This window comes from Zootoca vivipara, chromosome 9, assembly GCF_963506605.1.
Source record: "Zootoca vivipara chromosome 9, rZooViv1.1, whole genome shotgun sequence".
In the NCBI taxonomy this organism is placed as follows: Eukaryota; Metazoa; Chordata; class Lepidosauria; order Squamata; family Lacertidae; genus Zootoca; species Zootoca vivipara.
The window spans coordinates 55,920,460-55,935,880 of record NC_083284.1 but is presented as its reverse complement, the minus strand read 5'-3'; the positions used below and the strand labels follow the sequence as shown (position 1 = coordinate 55,935,880).

Here is a 15,421-nt window from a genome sequence, read left to right as displayed (position 1 = left end):
AGGAGAGCTGGAGTCAAACTCAGGCCAGCAAGCAAGAAGCAGAGTTTGTCAGAGAAGTTAACTCTTTATTCAAAGAAATGGTATACAACTCAGCAATACTTCCCAGCAAGTCCTGCCCCTATAGAGCAGCTGCCAGGACTGAACCTTCAACCTCCTCTAAAGCTCCTCTGCTGGATGTTTCCCAAGCAGCTTCAAACTGCATCTAGGCATCTCTAATCACATCATTTTGCATGTCCTTGGAGACAAGGGTGGAGGGGAGCTTGTCATAGTAGGGGAGGCAGGTTCCCTGTATTCTTCTGCAGCCTCTTGCCCCGCCCCCTGCCCCTAAGTTGGAACTGCTCCCTGTCACAGGCTCCCCTTTTCACTAAATCCAGTTGCCCCTTCAGCATCCAACAACAACTTCCACTCTTCTCCCTCTGACCTCTTCTTGGCGTCCCGCCACCAATCACCAGGAACCTGCTAACAATTACCCCTTACACCTGCTAACAATTATACTCTGGCAATGTCACCTGCCCCCACCTCACAACCAGAGGCTCTTCACTCCAAAATGGGTGCCGGGGGCGGGGCGGGGGGGGGCGGGACAGGACATCCCTTTCAAGCTGAACTGCTGCTTTCGGCTGGCTCCACCTTGCCTCCATTTGTTTCCTGCAGGCTCAACTGATAAATAATTCATTGGGAGCAGAGTCCTGGTGTCAGTTGTTGAAGCCTCTCCTCTGCTCCATAGCAGCTCACATGGATACTCACGCAATGTTAATATTAACAACAATAGAAGCAGTGCTCTTTTTTTCTTTAAAAATGTTTAGGGGTACTCTCATTTTGACTCAAGAAAATCACCATTTTATAGTTCAAATTGCGAAAAATACAGTAAATGGACAGTAGTACAAAGATTCACAAAAAAAATTAGGGATATGCATACCCCTGCATCCTCCTAGAAAAATCACTATATATATAGGTCCAGAACACTATATATATGGGTCCAGAACACTAGAAGTATTATATGCAACATTGCAGCTTATTGACTTCATCTGTAGCATGGTGTCCCCCCAAAAAAACCTGAAGCTCTAAATTATTCACAAGATATCAAGGCAGTTCACAAGATAAAAATGTGCCTTAGAATTTTTTTAATGGCTTTGGCTGGAATTAGTGACTTGACTGTCCTGCTTAACTGCACCATCAATGGGAGCAGCGACTTTTGTGAGGTAATAAAGTAGCCCTAAGTTATCACAAGATGAAACATTACAAAAAAGCATTATTTGTAAAATGATTACCTTTAACTTCTCTCTTAGTCCTTCTTTCTCTGCCACCATTCTTCTGAAATCAGACAATGCAATGTTTCGCTCCTCTTCTGCGTAACTTTGGGTCATTAAAGAAGTTTTTGTTTCTCTCCGTAGACGGTTTAACTCATCTTGAGACTTAAAAAGTAAAAAAAATCACATTTTTAGTGTATCAATAAAATGAATATTCAGTACTGTATATGCAAGATACCAGAGCATGCAAATCTCGGGTCTATTATACATGTTATGTCCTGACAGTCAGTGGCCCTACCTATTAATTTGGACTTACCCGTTCATAAAGAATACTTAGTTTGTCCCTTTCTGCAGTTAAGAGTTTGACATTAGATTGAATTTCTATCATGTGCTTTTCAAATCTTTCTAGCATAGACTGTAGCTCATCTCTTTCTCGGGTAACCAATCTTAGATCACCATTCTGTCAAAAAAAAGGGGGGGAGGAAAATTACACATCAAAAACTATATTACTACTGTAGTTGCCTGGCACAGATACTGTTACTGATGGGTGCTACTGATGTAAATAATCAGCGCTGAAATCCTGGGTTAAATTATGATAAATTATAATGAAGTAATTAAGACAGATAAGTCTGATGGCAGGATTATACCTCAAACTATGGCTGAGTTCAGACAATCATTCCAGGCTTCATAAACAGATTAGCATGATAATAGTGGGTCTATGTGAGCCCTGGGCATAAGGAATATTTGTATTTTAGGCTGTAGTCCTCTGCATGTTTAACTAAGGAAAAAATCCCACTGAATTAAGTGGAATGTACTTCAGAGTACATAAGACAGTAATACTACTGAATAGTAATATTATCTTACTGCCTCATATTTAACCCATTTAACTCCATTTTTGGACAATATCAAATTGCTATTAAAGCCCAACAGATACCTTTCAAGATCCAGCTGGCAGTAAAATTGATTTGATTTAAAAACAATTTGTTTAACATCAAAAGACATTTTATTGACACCACATTTCAAAAACATAGTTCAAGCACTAAATTTACTGAGATACAATGTTTACTTGAATTCTTCATTGGGCTAAAGCCATGAAAGATACAGCAGAAGAGAAAGCAAAACAAAAACAAACAAAATGCTTAGGTGAAACATTGCACTCATAGTAAATAATGTCCCCAGTGGCCTAATAGGGATTTTCAAGAATAGAAATCAGAAAGCATTGTCACATATTTGCACTATAAGTATAAATGTGCTCCAAGCTGGATTTCAACTGATGACAAAGTTTTCCTGAAGTCCAACTGCACCGAAACACTTTGCAATGTTTTGGGTTTGGGGCTATTTGTTTTATTTTTGCACACAGATGAATGTAGAGGGGGGAAATATTACAAAGAAGGGCGGTGGGGGGGGAGGACCTATTCTAGGACTTCTGAAGTGGTCTAAACAGGAAAAAAACAGCATTTGAAAAATGCAATTTTCTATACCATATTCTGAGAATTTTCTGGGAATAGAATGGATCCCAGTTAATGAAGGTGTTTGACAGTTTCTCTCTTCGATTCACACTGGTAAACTAGACAGATAGCTTTGTAAAGCAAACTTTTTTTTCAAAATTGAAAAACAGGAGTCAAGGGTAAAAATGAAACACAAACACTTAAGTGACCCCATATTCTTTGAATAATACATTGAATAAGAAGTGGTTCAGGTTTGCTAAAAAGTTTTACAAATATTTTGAAAAGCTGCTGGGGTCTGCAGCAAATCCACTGGCATACAAGCATTAAACCTTGCACTTATATTGAAAAACATGTTTTCCCTTACTAAAACAGTATGAATTCAGTCAACCACTGACTACTTGAGAAATGCTTCCTCCTTACTACTGGCAGTCACATCTGAGTAGTGGGGCAGTTGTAAACTGGGGGACCATATGAAAAAGGTTACTAGGCATTATAATATATTTAACAAAAAAATTATTACCTTTTCTGGTGACTTGCGTAATGGGCTAGATCTTTGTTTAATTATTTTTTGGAGACACTCTAGTTCACGCTTATAGTAGTCCCTGTCTTCTTCTATAGTTTTTATAAATGCATCCAGACGAGAAGGTGATTTGTCCCCAACTGCTATACCGCCTTCTAATCTCATTTTCTCTAGTTCTACAACAAGCTCCTGATCTGCATGAGAAAATAACCAACAAGCATGAATTAAGTTAGCATATACCAGAGGTGGTCAGTTTAAAGAAAACCAGCACATGGTTGAAGATATACAATGAAGATGCTAGAAGGAGCAAAGTCAGACAGAACTGCATTCATCCATCCTCAAGAAAATATGGACTAAAGGAGGAAAAATGCATTTTAAAAATTACTATCTTAAGAGGCACCCTGACAATCTTTTAAGAGTGGACAATACCAAGGAAACAGGTTTTACCCTATATGATGAAGAAAGGAAAAGAAAAATTGGGCTCATTTCGAAATGGGCATCGCCAATTGAAATAATTACAATTAAGAAAGTAAATTCAAATGGGAATTGGGGAAGGTATGCAGACTTGCTGCAGGAACAGGAGGGTAAATTCGGACTTAAAAATATGAAGAAGTAAAACAATATTTAACAGGGTGGTTGCAGTATCACCAAATAAATAGTAAATTTAAAGAGGATTATCTTAAAAATGGCTTTCAGACTGAACCCTCTCTATTAGAGGTTAATTTATTACAAGGGGATCGAAAAATTATAAACAAGATGTATAAATTATTATTGGAGTGGGAACTGAAGGATGAAATTGTAAAGGAAACAATGATTAATTGGGCGATAGATCTGGGGAAACCGATTCAAGCGGAGAGCTGGGAAAAACTTTGGAGGAACTCATGGAAATTTACGGCGTCTGAGGTGATTAAAGAAAACTTGGTGAAGATGTTTTATAGGTGGTACCTCACGCCGGTAAAAATCAAAAAAATGTATAGAAATAAGGATAATCTCTGTTGGAGATGTAAAAGGGAGGTAGGGACATTTGTACATATATGGTGGCACTGCGACAAAGTTAAAATATTTTGGAATGCAATATTGGAGGAATTGAAAAAAAATTGTAAGTACAATATTAAAAAAAAGTCCGGAATTTTTCCTACTAGGAATGTTAGGGGAGGATATCAAAAAACAAGATGAGAAATTATGCCTATATGCGACGGCAGCAGCAAGAATTTTGCTAGCGAAATACTGGAAAAAAGAAGAAACCCCCAACATTAAAGAATGGCAGGAAAAATTATTAGGATATATAGATTTGGATAGATTAACAAATATAATAAGGGGAGGGAGTTGGGAAAATTCGGCAAAAAATTGGAGGAAATTGGGAGATTATTTTAGGAAGCAGTGCCCCATGATAAAAACTTGGATTTGCTTTTAACAACTCGCATAGAAAGAAATGTGATAAATAAGGGAAACAATGTAAAAGGGTAGAAAACTGTAAACCCGGGAAAAGGGCAAGCGGAAGTCGACTTACAGGTGAAGTGTGGCTAAGTATGAATGTTTTGTGTATATATGAATTTATAGATTATGAACTTATTGCTCATGAAATATAAGTGCTATAAGATACAGGGATTAACAATTGGGTTTATTTATATTTGAGTTTGCATATTAGAATACAGATTTTGTTCTTATTTCTGATATGACCCAAATTTTGAAACGAATTTTTACGTTATGCTTTATGTTATGTTATGATTTAATTTGTTTATTAATTGAATTATAAGTTTTTTGTACTTATATATCAATGTATTTATTCATTTGCTCTTTTTCTTCTTCTTTTTTCTTTAATTTTCTGTTTTTTTTGTAGTTTTTGTATGTTGTGTATGTTTTGTATGTTTGTATTTTTTTGTATGTATTTTAACTTTAATAAAACTATTTTATTTAAAAAAAATTTAAAAATTGGGCTCACCTTGTTGTTGTTTAGTCGTTTAGTTGTAAAATGTGTAGGTAACTCACCAGTGAAATAAGTTGTGAAATAAGTTGTATATGTTAAAAGTTCTGTTATCTTTAGTGGATTTCCCCCAGCATTTAAAATACAGTACAAGCTATCACAGTGGTCCCCAACCTTTCTGAACAATTCTCATAGGCACTACAACAGAATGGCTGCAGTGGTGGTGAGCCTAGCACAAGACACCCATTTCACAGAAGGCAAACTGTTTCCTGCCTCTCCCCACCCCTATCTTTATCACTCTGTTCCTCTTGGCCCCTTCCCAGCACTGCTACTTCCTTTACCACCATCAGAGCCCCACCCCACCCCCCCAGATAAGGCTGAGAGGGAACAAACAAACAGCAAAAGTAAAGCAAAGAAAAAGCAAAACTTCAGAATAGAAAAGAGTATTCCATAAGGCACATTGCCTTCCACGACATCCCAGCTTTTGCCCTGCCTGTTTTGTTTTTTTTCTGTTGGGTTGGAGTCCGCAGGAAGACTTCCAATTGGGCCACATTGTTGCTATGGCAGCAATAGGGTGGATAGGAGCCACAGCAACTCCAAGGAGTGAGCTTTTGGGGACCCAGGGAACTTCTTGGTAGATACTTGGTAGGTACAGGTACTATGCTGTGGATTTCAGGGCTATCTTGTCTTAGGTACAGGGATCTGACAACATGATCCACCAGATCCCTTAAAACACATACCTATTATTTCAAGGTCTTCAAGTTTTTTGGCCAGTCTATGGTTCTCTAGTTGAACCTGGTTTAACAACACCTCAAGATTTTGTTTTTCATCAGTTTTTCCATAGAGTTCTTCAGTCAGCCTGTCTTTTTCTCTCCGATATGTAGACAACTCCTAAAGTCAAATGTGTATTTTTCAAAATAGGATAGTAAAATAAATATAGTGTTTGTAAAACAATATTTCATTGACATAGGTATTTCTACTTATACATGATGCTTAAATCTAAATTCTAGTCATCTTCCAGACAAGTTATAATAGCAAAATGTGGCATAGTGAAAGAATGTCTCCAGTAATGGGAAAGTGCAAACAATGTCTTTGTCCATGGAGTTAGAGAAAGACAATGTACTTTTAAAATTCCAGGTTTGGGGAAAGCAGAGAACTGCTTTCTCAAAATCTACTTGTTTCCTGTTGAAATCATGCGACTTAACATGCTTAACTGACTGGATTGTGCACACTCTCATTAATATGTGTAGCTTTCAAGACACAGTAGTTAGTTTTTTGTTCTGTTTGCAACAGAGTTTAATCTAATCTGAAAACCAGAATACTGCTCTACCAAATCATGTCCAATAAAGGATATCACTTATTTTCTCTTTTCTTCTTATACATTATCAGCTTGTACAATATCAGCTGTTTGTCAAGTAGTAGAAAAGCAGCACGGCTATCAAAATACTGCCACTACTACTGCTTTCCTTTCTTGTTCTGTTAAACAGATGTCTTTAGCACACACATTATATTTAGCCTAAGTATCCAAGTATTAAAAATGCATTGAGTTAAATAAACTTATTCTACTTTAAAATTGTTACTTACTGACTTAAGCTTCGCTATAGTCTCTTCACGATCCTGGATTTCATTGTATTTTTTTTTAATCTCTTCCTATAAATCATAAATGTTTATAATGTTTATAAAATGTTCATAAAAAGAGAATGGTCTTTATAAATATGCCACCATATTACACAGAAGTAAAAAAAAATATTTTAATATTTTTACGGTCATATTTCTATTTAAACATAAAATATATCAAGTAAGTCCACATGGTAATTAATATCTATTACAGTGGTACCTCGACTTCCGAATGCCTCGACTTCCGAAGGTTTCGACTTATGAAGTCGGCAAACCCGGAAGTCTTTTCGCTGCGTGCGTGTTCTGCGCCTGCGCAGAAGCGGCGTGCGCGGTCTACGCATGCGCAAAGCGCAAAATCGCGCTTCGCACATGCGCAAAATGGACGCTTCTACATCTGAAGAGCACTGCGGAACGGATCGCCTTCGTAAGTTGAGGCACCACTGTATATCTAAAACTTTCATTCACATAATTTACAGAAAAAGAGCAGGGAAGTACAAAACTGTCTGCAAAATGTTGTGTAGGTTTATATGCATCATAAATGAGCTCATGTAGCAGAGTACATACAAGGCCAAGCTACAAAGTTAGTAAGTTGAAATCTAGTCTACATCTGAACTCTGTATGGTCTCAAGCAAGCTACTCCCTCTCAGCCTCAGGCTCTATCTGTAATATAAGAGAATCTGACCTACCTTGTACAGTATGGCTGTTGTATGGTTTACAACAGAATGCATGTTAAATGCATCAAATGTTTGAAAATGTTATACAGTATGTCACAGTGGCCGGAGCGGACTACTTCAGAGTAACGACGCTACGCAGCTCTGCATTTTATTCTTTTATTGGTGCTGCGTATTTACAGTGCTGAAGTCATGCTATTTACACGGAGTGATGTGATCAGTCGGTTTCAGAACCTCCTAATGGCTTTTGGCGCGTCTTTCTCCAACACAAAAGCTTTGGCAGACCCATCCTCTTTCCCCTCCTCTTTCTGCGTAGTTCTGGCGTTGGGGGGATGGGTCTCCCTCCCTTATTCGCCCCTTCCTGTCCCGCCTGGGACCCTGGCTCCTCTACCTTGCCTGAGCCTCGGACCCGACTTCCTGCTTCCCTACTGGAATCGGAACTCTCTCTGCTTTCCCCTGTGCTCGGTGATTGGCTTGAACTCAGGAGGGGAGGGACTTCGCGATATCCCCTGTCCCTCACATCCACCCCCCTCCCAAGCTCTCCTTCACCCCTCCCCAGGTCCCCCCCAGGTGTCGGTGACGACTGGAAGCCTAAGAACTCAGTGCTTTCCGAGCCCGTTGGTGTGAACACCTCCCCCCAGTCCTGCAAGCCCCCCCCTTCCGCCTGGGAGGATGGGAATCCCAAAAAGTCCGTGGCGTCAGAGCTGGTGGGGGTAAAAATGTTCTGCCAATCTGCTCCTTCCTCTGACTGGGTGGATCTCGGTGACACCCATACCTCATCCTCTGGTTCCTCAAACTCCGCTTCCCAGCGCCATGGTGAACTGCTCTCCCGTGCTTCCTCCCCCTCCCCCTCCCTTTCCATGTGCCAGGGCTTGGGTCTATGGGGAAAGAGGGCGTGAAATTCTTCTACCAGGAATTCCTCCTGTATCTGAGTGGCTGGGACCCATTCATTCTGGGACGGTGGAGCATCCTCCCATGCCATGAGGTACTCCAGTCCCCCCACCCCCCACCTTGAATCCAGGATGGCCGTGGCCTCATTGAGTTGCTCCCTGCCTTCCCTCTCCCCCCCTCCCTCAGGGGTTTGTTCGCTGTCTCGGAGCCTGCTGCTTTCCCTGTACGGCGACAGCAGCGATCTATGAAACACAGGGTGCACCCTCATGTCCTCTGGCAGTGCCAGCCTGTATGCCACCGGGTTGACCTGTTGCGTGACCGTGAAGGGGCCCAACCTTCTGGGCGCCAGCTTTTTGCATCGCCCTCTGATGGGAAGGCCCTCCGAGGACAACCACACTTTGTCCCCCACCCTAATGACCTCCCCCGGTCGCCTGTGGCGATCTGCCCCCTTCTTGTACGCTTCCTTGGCTCTCTCCAAGTGTTCTCTGAGCTGCTGGTGCACCGTCTCCAGTTCCTCTGCCCAATCCTCAGCCTGTGGGCCCTCCTCCTCCTCCTCCCCCTCCCTCTCTGGGAAAGATCTGAGGTCACGCCCGTAATTGGCCTTAAAGGGCGACACCCCTGTGGAGACGTGCACCGCATTGTTGTAGGCAAATTCTGCCAGTGGCAGGCGATCCACCCAGTCCGTTTGCCGCTGGCTGACGTAGCATCTCAGGTACTGCTGCAGAATGGCGTTGACCCTCTCCGCCTGTCCATTGGTCTGCGGGTGTCTAGCCGTCGACAAGCTGACCTCCACCTGCAGGAGGTTCATGAGCCGCCGCCAGAACCTGGAAACAAATTGGCGGCCACGATCCGAAATAACCCTTAAAGGTAATCCATGCAGTCTGAATACGTGATCCACAAACAGTTTGGCTGTCTCTTCTGCAGAGACCGCCCTGGCACACGGTATAAAGTGGCACATTTTGGACATGAGGTCCACCACCACCAACACTGCGGTCTTGCCCCTGGACGACGGCAGGTCTGTGATGAAGTCCATGGACACTACTTCCCACGGCCTGTGCGGTGTGGCTAAGGGCTCCAGCAAACCTGCTGGTGGCGCTCTGACCACCTTTGCCCGCTGGCAGGTGTCACAGCCCCTTACATAATCCCTCACATCCTCCCGCACCCCTGGCCACCAGAAGTGTCTCATGACTAGGTGAGCGGTTTTGTCCCTCCCAAAATGACCCGCCGTTGGGTTGTCGTGCATCTGCTTGAGGACCGTACGTCTAAGCTGGGTGGTGGGCAGGTACAGTGCCCCCTTGTAGAAAAGCAGCCCCCTGCGTTCTGCAAAGTCGTTTGCCTGCTCCCCCCCCCTCTCAGTTCTCTGAAGATGCGGTTGGCAAATTCATCCGCTGCCGTCAGTGCTGTGAGTTCTGCCTCGCTTACCACTGCTGCTCCGCAGGACCAAGCTGACGGGGGGAAGATGTGCCTGGGTGCCGGTGGCGCCTCCTCCTCCATGTACTCTGGCTTGCGGGAGAGGGCATCCGCCCTGACATTCTGCTCTCCCGGGATGTAGTGTATGGAGAAGTTGAAGTTCGAGAAGAACTCTGCCCACCGTATCTGCCGCTGGTTGAGCACCCTGGCAGTTCTCCAGAACTCCAGGTTCTTGTGGTCTGTGCACACCTGGATGGGGTGCTTGGCGCCCACCAGGAAGTGTCTCCAGTGCTGGAACGCAGCGTGGATCGCAAGAAGTTCCCGATCAAACACCGTGTAGTTTCGCTCTGGCTGGGTCAACTTCCTGGAGAAGAAGGCACAGGGTCTCCACTCTCTGTTGGCGTCCAGTTGCAACAAAATGGCGCCCACAGCTTTATCAGAAGCATCTGTCTCCACGCGTAGGGGCGCGTCCTGAACCACGTGGAACAGGTTCTGGTCTGAGGCGAACACCCTCTTGAGGCTTTCGAACGCTGCTTGCGCCTCTGGTGTCCACCTGAACTTCTGCTTGCCTCTCAGGCAGTCAGTGATGGGAGCCGTAACGCGAGAGAAGTTCTTGATGAACTTCCTGTAGAAGTTGGCGAAGCCTAGTAGGCGTTGGGCATCTTTGCGCGTCCTGGGGCTGTGCCAGTCCAGGATGGCCTGCACCTTGTCCTTGTCCATCGCCAGCCCCTTGTCTGACAGCTTGTAGCCTAGGAAGTCCACCTCCTTGGTGTGAAACTTGCACTTCTCCAGCTTCACATACAGGTGGTTCTCCTTCAGGCGCTGCAACACCTCCCTGACATCCTTCACATGCTGCACTGGGTCATCGGAGTAGATAAGGATGTCATCCAGGAAGACCAAGCATTTCCTGAAAAGGAGGGACCCCAGGACGTGGTGCATGAAGGCCTGGAAGCATGCTGAGCCCCCTTGCAACCCGAAGGGCATCACCAGATATTCAAAAGAGCCCAGAGGCGTGAACATCGTGGTTTTCCATTCATCGCCTTCCCGGATCCTGATCAAGTTGTACGCCCCCCTCAGGTCTAGCTTGGTGAAAATCTTGCCCCTGCGTGCCGCTGTCAGGAGATCATCCACTCTGGGCATGGGGAAAGCCACTGGCTCTGTCACTGAATTCAGTCGTCTAAAATCCACCACCAGACGGTGCTGTTGCGTGTCTTTCTTGTCCACCCAGAAGACCGGGCTGCCCCCTGCTGCCTTGCTTTCTCTGATGAACCCCCGCTTGAGGTTCTTGTCGATGAAAGCGCGCAGATCCTCCAGTTCCTGGTCTGACATGGCGTACAGCTTGGCTGGGGGTATAGTTGCCCCTGGCACCAGGTTGATCTGGCAGTCAAAAGGCCTGTGTGGGGGTAGGTGGTCGGACTCCGCTTCGCTGAAGACCTCCTGCAGGTCCCAGTACGGCTTGGGTATCGCCTCACCCCCTTTGATGTGCATGGTGGCCACCGTGGCTATCGGAGGCCCCTCCCCTGGTTGGTGCTGCATGCAATGTTCCAGGCAAAAGTCCGATCCAAAAGTGATGCATCTCTGGTGCCAACTGATGGAGGGGTCGTGGCGCGCCAGCCAGCTCATGCCCAAGACGATGGGGGGGTCTGAGATGGTGGTGACGTTGAATACCAGTGTCTCTGAGTGCCTTCCCACCGTCATTCTCATGGGGGGGGTTTGATGCGTGATGGCCCCTCCCAGCAGCTCTCTGCCGTCAATGGTTGCCACGTGCAGAGGAAAATCCAGCTGCAGAAGCTGGATCTGGTGCTCTTCTGCAAAGTTTCTCGAGAAGAAGTTCGCTGACGCCCCACTGTCAATTAGGGCGAGGACCGTCAGGGGATAGCCATTTGGGAGCGTGAGCGTCACTTCTAGAACCACTCCTGCTCTGGGAGGGGTGGGCTGGCTCTGCTCCTCTCTGTGCGGGTGGGTGGGCTGGGGCTGTTGTCTGCTGACTGTGCCTGGCTGCTGCCCCTTGTCTCCTGCAGCCAGGCTTTCCCGTTTCCCTGCTGTGGTGCTGCGTCAGTGGGGGAGGGCACAACCGTTCCCGCCTTTCCTTGCCACTCCCTGCGATGTGGGCAGTCTCTGACGAGATGCTGGGGGGAGTTGCAGAGAAAGCAATTCCCACCCCTTCCCTCCTTGCGTCTTGGCGCCGCTGGGGTTTGAAAAGCCCGCGCGCGCGCGCGCTATCAATCTGCATGGGTTCCTGGTCCTGACTGGCCCCAGGCGTGGCTTGAAAGGGTTGTTGGGGGAGTGGCTTTTCCTGCGACCGTGGGAACCAAGCCCGCTTTGCGCACGTTGCTTGCTTGTCGCTCCACCGGGATTCCTGTCTCACCCCCACCGCCAGAGCCGCTTTGCTCAGCTGATCCATATTACTGGGCTTTGGACCTCTCGAGAGCTCATCCTTCACCTCCTCATGCAACCCCAAGTAGAACGCCGCTTGCATTGGGGGTGACTCGAGTTCCCACCCCAATCTGTGCACCAGCATGGTGAATTTCGCCCAATACGCGCGAACTGTCATATTTCCTTGGCGTAAATTATGAAGTTCCTCCTTAGTCTGGTCCATATGACTATCGGACGAATACATCGTTTTCAAACCTTCTAGAAATAGTTTGACATTCTTCATGCAAGGATTCTTTGTTGCGATTAACGGTCTTAGCCACTCCCTGGCTGCCCCGGTAAGGTGCTCCACAATAAACGCTACCCTGTGCTCATCATCAGGGAACTCAGCGTGGTGCAGCTCAAGAGCATACACAATCTCAGTCTCAAAGCCCTGATATTCCCTCGGGTCTCCATTGAACTTGCTTACTAGCGTCCCGGCTCTCCTTCCTGGCAGCACTTGGACTTGGGGTGCCCCTCCCGCCTTGTTTTTCTCTGCATCCAGCTTGTTTTGGAGGTCTACCGCCACCGCCCTTAATTCCTGCTCTCTTTCCTGTAGCGCTCTCACCTGTTCCGCAAGTTGTAGCCGGTCGTCCTGGACCTTCCTAGTCTCTTCTTTAGCTGCCTTCAATTCCCCCTGCGCCTGCAGCGACAGCTGCTGCAGTTCTTGCTGGGCTTGCTCCGCGATCTGCCGCCATTTCTCCGCCTCTGACACGCTCATCCCGGCAACTCCAAAGTAGCCCAAAAAAGGATTAGGAGGTTGCTGTCACAGTGGCCGGAGCGGACTACTTCAGAGTAACGACGCTACGCAGCTCTGCATTTTATTCTTTTATTGGTGCTGCGTATTTACAGTGCTGAAGTCATGCTATTTACACGGAGTGATGTGATCAGTCGGTTTCAGAACCTCCTAATGGCTTTTGGCGCGTCTTTCTCCAACACAAAAGCTTTGGCAGACCCATCCTCTTTCCCCTCCTCTTTCTGCGTAGTTCTGGCGTTGGGGGGATGGGTCTCCCTCCCTTATTCGCCCCTTCCTGTCCCGCCTGGGACCCTGGCTCCTCTACCTTGCCTGAGCCTCGGACCCGACTTCCTGCTTCCCTACTGGAATCGGAACTCTCTCTGCTTTCCCCTGTGCTCGGTGATTGGCTTGAACTCAGGAGGGGAGGGACTTCGCGATATCCCCTGTCCCTCACACAGTATAAATGTTATTTGTATTATTCCTATAAACCAGGGGTCAGCAAACTTTTTCAGCAGGGGGCCGGTCCACTGTCCCTCATACCTTTGGGGGGGGGGGGACGGACGGACTATATTTTGAAAAAAAATAATGAACAAATTTCTATGCCCCACAAATAACCCAGATATGCATTTTAAAAGCACACATTCTGCTCATGTAAAAACACACTGATTCCCAGACCGTCCGTGGGCCGGATTGAGAAGGCGATTGGGCCGGATCCAGCCCCCAGGCCTTAGTTTGCCTACCCATGCTATAAACTGTAGCAAAAAAGCTTTGCAGTTGAACTACCATAATCTGTGGGTATAGGGTGGTATATTATTATCATTAATAATAATAATAATAATAATAATAATTCTATTTACTTGTCAGATGGGGATACAAGGAGCAGAGAAAACCAGAAATTACTGTAAATAGTACATATTTTGAAGCCGCTATGGGACAAAGAGACCTGGAGTGCAGCAGAAAATTTGATGGAACTGGAGAACAGTTGAATGATATCGGAGGTGTCTGGTGGCAAAGGGGATATCAAATGACTTGGAAAAGATCTATGTGAGGAAATCTACAAGAAGGTCTCCAGATCCCTTCTGCAGAATAAGGGAACCCAGCAGGCTAAAGAGAAGTTCTCTAGCAAATGTGCAGCATGTCCACAAGCTGTCCTTAGTAGGAAAGAAAATATCAAAACACTCATCTGACATCCCCAAAGGTCCTTTTGGAGGTTAAACTAATCCTTCTTATAGGATATGGTTACTCAGTTCCTTGGCCAATTACAAAACATACCTCATTCCACTATAATCTGCAAGGGCCTGTTACAAACATTGCAGATACAACAAAATATCAAAATCCATACATTACAGCAATGATATGGAAGTAATGGCTCTCCAGATGTTGCTGGTCTGAAAATTCTCTTCTGCACTACACTTTATGAAATTTAAAATACAAGGGCAAATGCATGCACTTTTAAAAGCAGATGCAACTCCTGAAACCTTTCATTGGGAGTTGAGACATTTTCTTGATGTTCCACCAAGTTACAGAATTCCCTTACCTTAGCCTGTCCAATTTCTTTATCTGCAGTCTCAAGCACAATTTCTTTGTGCCTTTCCAACTGTTGTGCCAAATGATCTATTTCACTCAATTCTTGGCACAGTTCTTCATTTTTATTGCTTAAATGAGCCACTTCACTGGTGACATCTTGCTTACTGTCCAGCAGCTCTTGTATGCGCATTTCAAGCTCTTTGTTTGTTTGCTGCAGAAATTCAATCTGAAACACATTCCCACCACACAAAATGTTTCAAGTTAATAAAACAGTAGAAGCACAACTACAGCCAAACAAAAGCTAGCAATTAGTTCTCAAATAACTTTCCATTATTAGCTGTAGTACTTCATGTTCTTAGAACGTAAGAAACATTTGAGATCTGTGGACATTTTAATTACCTGAATAGCCAAGTCATGAATTTAGTTCCCAAACATTTGGAGGAAACAGCCTCCAGAACATTTCACCCATATTACCATTGCTAAATAATAATAATAAATAATATTTTTTTATTTATACCCTGCCCATCTGGCTTGGTTTCCCCAGCCACTCTGGGCGGCTTCCAACAGAATATTAAAATACAATAATTTATTAAACATTAAAAGCTTCTCTAAACAGGGCTGCCTTCAGATGTCTTCTAAAAGTATGGTAGTTGTTTTTCTCTTTGACATCTGGTGGGAGGGCGTTCCACAGGGCAGGTGCCACTACCGAGAAGGCCCTCTGCCTGGTTCCCTGTAACTTGCCTTCTCTTAACGAGGGAACTGCCAGAAGGCCCTCGGTGTTGGACCTCAGTGTCCGGGCAGAACGATGGGGGTGGACATGCTCCTTCAGGTGTACTGGACCGAGGCCATTTAGGGCTTTAAAGGTCAGCACCAACACTGAACTGAGCTCGGAAACGTACTCGGAAAAGTTTATCGGCTGGAACACAATGACCACAAAAGGAATAAACTAACTTATGAGTAGGTGTAGGATACAGGCAGTAAAATGGGACGTGACATCTTTGATCACAGTTATGGATGG

General features: G+C 45.2%; 1 protein-coding gene across 3 annotated transcripts in view; it reads right to left on the bottom strand.

Moving 5' to 3' along the window:
* CEP135 (centrosomal protein 135) overlaps nt 1-15,421 on the bottom strand; it is a 45,289-nt gene that overhangs the window by 21,253 nt on the left and 8,615 nt on the right. For all 3 annotated transcript variants that reach the window (XM_060278805.1, XM_060278806.1, XM_060278804.1), the window contains 6 exons: nt 14,414-14,629; nt 6,724-6,789; nt 5,880-6,030; nt 3,216-3,409; nt 1,564-1,707; nt 1,269-1,412 (listed from right to left, as the gene is read on the bottom strand). In XM_060278805.1, the coding sequence (XP_060134788.1) occupies nt 1,269-1,412; nt 1,564-1,707; nt 3,216-3,409; nt 5,880-6,030; nt 6,724-6,789; nt 14,414-14,629 (915 nt within the window). The remainder of the gene's footprint in view (nt 1-1,268; nt 1,413-1,563; nt 1,708-3,215; nt 3,410-5,879; nt 6,031-6,723; nt 6,790-14,413; nt 14,630-15,421) is intronic.